The sequence below is a fragment of the Nestor notabilis genome, unplaced genomic scaffold, assembly GCF_000696875.1.
Source record: "Nestor notabilis isolate BGI_N333 unplaced genomic scaffold, ASM69687v1 scaffold30708, whole genome shotgun sequence".
Classification (NCBI taxonomy): Eukaryota; Metazoa; Chordata; class Aves; order Psittaciformes; family Psittacidae; genus Nestor; species Nestor notabilis.
In genome coordinates this window covers 5,913-9,780 of record NW_009940146.1, presented here as the reverse complement: position 1 = coordinate 9,780, position 3,868 = coordinate 5,913, and the positions used below count along the sequence as shown (strand labels likewise).

The 3,868-nt window shown below is 35.5% G+C and overlaps 1 protein-coding gene across 1 annotated transcript in view; it reads left to right on the top strand.

Annotated features, from left to right (window-relative positions):
• The window catches only part of RPF1 (ribosome production factor 1 homolog (S. cerevisiae)), a gene marked incomplete at its 5' end in the record, with an annotated part of 5,535 nt that overhangs the window by 236 nt on the left and 1,431 nt on the right, over nt 1-3,868 (top strand). Inside the window, 5 exons of the mRNA XM_010020218.1 lie at nt 804-884; nt 1,332-1,427; nt 2,105-2,258; nt 2,829-2,945; nt 3,526-3,537. Of these exons, the coding sequence (XP_010018520.1) occupies nt 804-884; nt 1,332-1,427; nt 2,105-2,258; nt 2,829-2,945; nt 3,526-3,537 (460 nt within the window). The remainder of the gene's footprint in view (nt 1-803; nt 885-1,331; nt 1,428-2,104; nt 2,259-2,828; nt 2,946-3,525; nt 3,538-3,868) is intronic.

The following is a 3,868-nucleotide window of genomic DNA, read 5'->3' as shown; positions in this document are numbered from 1 at the left end:
GGCTGCCGTAGCCTTCAGCGGCACTGTGCTGTGTAGCGGAGGTACCAAACAGCCGAGTTTAGGAAGGTCGTTGGTACTGTGCTAAATGATGCAGTGGGCGGGCAGGGTGAGTTTCAGGCTAATAACGGCATAAAAGCAAGCCCTTCCTGAAAAGTAATTTCTGGCCAATGTAATTGCTATGTTACTGTGTTGATGTTGTTAAGAATTATACTCTAGTAAGTAATTTCTGTTTAAATTAAAACAATCACATCTCACCAAACCCTGCCCAGACCAGTTGTCGTTTCCAAGCCTAGTCACTAACAAGGTGTTTACTTCTTTTCCTAAAGTACTTCAGAAGTGCTTTGACAGTTGACAGTTAGCTGTGAGTTCCTATATTATCATAATCTCACAAGAGTAGTGCAAGTAAATGGGGTAAACATTACAGGCTATTAGTTGTTCAGTTGTAGATGTCAAGGCTAAAATGCATTGCTGTTGAACGTAGAGCTTTTTTCATCCACAGAAGAGAAGTGGACAGAAAGTTCCTCTCTTTTTGTTTTGGAACCCTGTTTTTTGGTTAGTCTGAACTCAAGCAGTGTTACTGAGGTAGCGATGCTTCTTCTCCGGGTGATGCTTTCTGCTGTCCCAGTGCTTGTGCATATTTTCAGTCAAGGTGATGATGTAACTTCTTTTCTAAAAGCTAGCATAAAATAAATACTACTTCTCATTCTGTGTAGAAGTGTACACTGTATCATGGCAGTATGCATGTGTTTTTTGCAATACACTTAAAAGTCCCATGAATGTGTTAATGAACTTACTTATTTTAGGCACCTCCAAAAGCCATACCAAAGACTATTGAAAACCAGAGAGTGTATGATGAAACAACTGTAGATCCAAATGATGAAGAGGTAACTGCTTAATTTCTGCACATACTGTTAAGTTAAACATTGTTTGGGGTGGTTATTTTGTTTTGTTTGGGTTTTGTTTGTTTTTTTTTCCAAGAAGGGTCATAAAATGGATTGATGAAACTTCACCACTCTCCCATTAAGATATTGATAAATTACTTTTTACATGTGCTGGGTTCAGTTAAGAGGTGATGTAATTCTTTCATTATCTATATGAGATAATTGCCTTTTGCATTACTGTTATTGATAGTAAAACCTGCCAGTGTTCATCACACTAGATTATTAAAAATGCAAAACCCACATGCCTTGTGATGATTAATTATAGGGTAGATCACAAGAATTGAAATTTTTCTTAACTAAATTCAATTTCATCAGAATTTAGATTGTATTGAACAATTGCTCTTCAATTATTTCACATATGGTGTATTAACAAGAATTCTGTTCTTCCAGGTTGCTTTTGATGAAGCAACTGATGAATTTGCACCATACTTCAACAGACAGACAGTTCCCAAAATTCTTATTACAACATCAGACAGACCTCGTGGGGTACGTATTTTTTACTTGGATCATTCCAAGCAGTCAACTGGTTATGTCAAGGTTTTCATCCTGTGATTGGCAAATGAAAGTTGTAAATAATAGCTTTCATGTGGATTTTTTTTTCTGCTGTTTTATGTAGTGACTATCAGTAACCTTGTATATGTATGTAATCTATTAGTTTCTCTAGAATTGCTTGTTCCATCATAACAAAATCCAAACCTCATGCATATGTTTTTGTATGCAAATTACCTGCAATAACTAATTGGGAAGATTACCGACTTTTGCGAGAACCATAAAAAGTGGTTTTAAAAATAGGAAAAGTACACCTCAAATAGTTTATCTGGAAAGTCAGACATCACCACCTGACGTACTAGATATATTGTATTTTGAAATATTGTGAACTTTTTGCTTTTGGGGTTTTCCTGCTTTACTGTGATTAAGGGAGGAAAAAACCTCCTTTAAAAAAACCAAAAAAGTCCCTGGTGTACTACAGTCTTTATTGTAAGTAATTTTTTTTTTTACCACTGACAGAATGAAGTCATTTAATAGCTTGTCTTCATATGTTTATAGAGATGCTGGTAACATACCATCAGCAGGGCAGCTGGAACAAGCAACCCTCTATTCTCCTAATACTTGAATTTGCTGCTCTATTTACCGCACTGCAATTTAATTCACCTGTTTTGCAGAGAACAGTGAGATTCTGTGAACAACTGTCTTCTGTTATACCTAACTCACATGTCTACTATCGAAGAGGACTGGCTTTGAAAAGAATTATTCCACAGTGTATTGCAAGGGACTTCACAGATTTAATCGTCATTAATGAAGATCGCAAAATACCAAGTATCCTTTTGTATACTTATTAAAAGAGATATAGTAGCTCTGGGCCTGTTAGGGAAGGAGAATAATTCCATAGTATGCATCAAAGATCTACTTTATTCTGGTTTTTTTCCTCTTCACCGTGCAGCTTACAGTGCAAGTACAGTTATAAATCAGTGTGCCAACTTGAGAATCTGGTGGCTAAGGGAACGTGAAATTATTAAAGTGTATTGGCGTTTTCTTTTTTTTTTTTTTTTTTGGTTTGTAATGCATGGATAAATTTAACAGTTTAATTAACAAGTCTTTCTGACCAGGAAATTCCCTTTAGTTTTGCTGACTAGATAAAACATTACTAATTGATAAGTGAAGAAACGTCAAAAGGTAACTGGTTAGCTATTGAAACAAAATGTAATGGGACTCCCTTCAGAACACCAGCTAACTAGTTTATGAAACTGTGTTCAAAAATACAATGAAATCTTGTAAATCGGGCATAGATTATGGATGTACTCTAATACTGCATTTTGCAGAAAATGTTCTTCTATAAACTACATGTTGAATTTTACCAGCCTTCTTTTTTTTTAACTCGGTGAACAGATGGTCTTGTTTTAAGTCATCTGCCTGATGGTCCAACTGCGCATTTTAGAATGAGTAGTGTCCGGTTGCGTAAAGAAATAAAGGTGAGACTCCAACAGAATTCAGAAAGAAAGGGTAGTCTGTTGTTTAATAATAATATGTTCTGTCTGTTTGAACTGTCAAACCTGCGCTGTTGTACCATTTAGTTGGTCTTGTAAAGGTGGGGTTTTGTAAGCTGGAGGAGGCCAAGGACTACTATAGTCTACTTCCATAAGCAAAATATTTCCATTTTCATAGTTATTTGCTGAATTTCTTTAAGTGGCTGCCAAGTATTTCTACAGTCATGCCAGTAAATAGCAGCTATAACCTTACATCAATAGGGAGTACCCAATGTATAGTATATACACAAACAGGGGGTGTGTACAAGAGTATACTGGACGTATGTAAGTATATGTACAATAGGGTCTGTATAAAAAGTATGCAAAAGGATAAAATATTACAGTAGATGTAGTTTGTAATCACGAAGGAAAACTAGTTTTTCTTACTCTTACAGCCTTGTTACCTCTTCTGTAGTAAGTATTGCTTACTTAGCCCTAAATAATTTGCAGTAAAATGTTTTTTCTCTTTTGAAATAAGTAATTTTAAAACTTCATCTGTTCTTATTAAAGAAGAATCCCATATACTCTTAGTCTCATATACTCTTAGTTGGCACTAATAGAGGAGCCCTGTGGTAGGTAGACAGCATTATGTGCTGTAACATGTGGTGCCATGAGTGGAAATAGGTGCAAGAGAGAGGAAATGTAAAATCATTTATTTGTGCTTTTTCACTCAATTTACATTGTTGAACCAAAGATCCTTACGTTATAGCTGTTCCTTTACTTGCATACGAACTTGTATTGTGTTTGAAAAAACTATTAGGGCATGTTATCAGCCCTGTTGGGACAGGCTGGCCCTGGTTGTCTTCCCTGTTTTATTTCAAATTTCTCTTTGATAATATATAAAAATCCTTTTGTATTCGATCTGTTTTTGCATTCTTACCTATTACTTTCATTTCAGCGAAA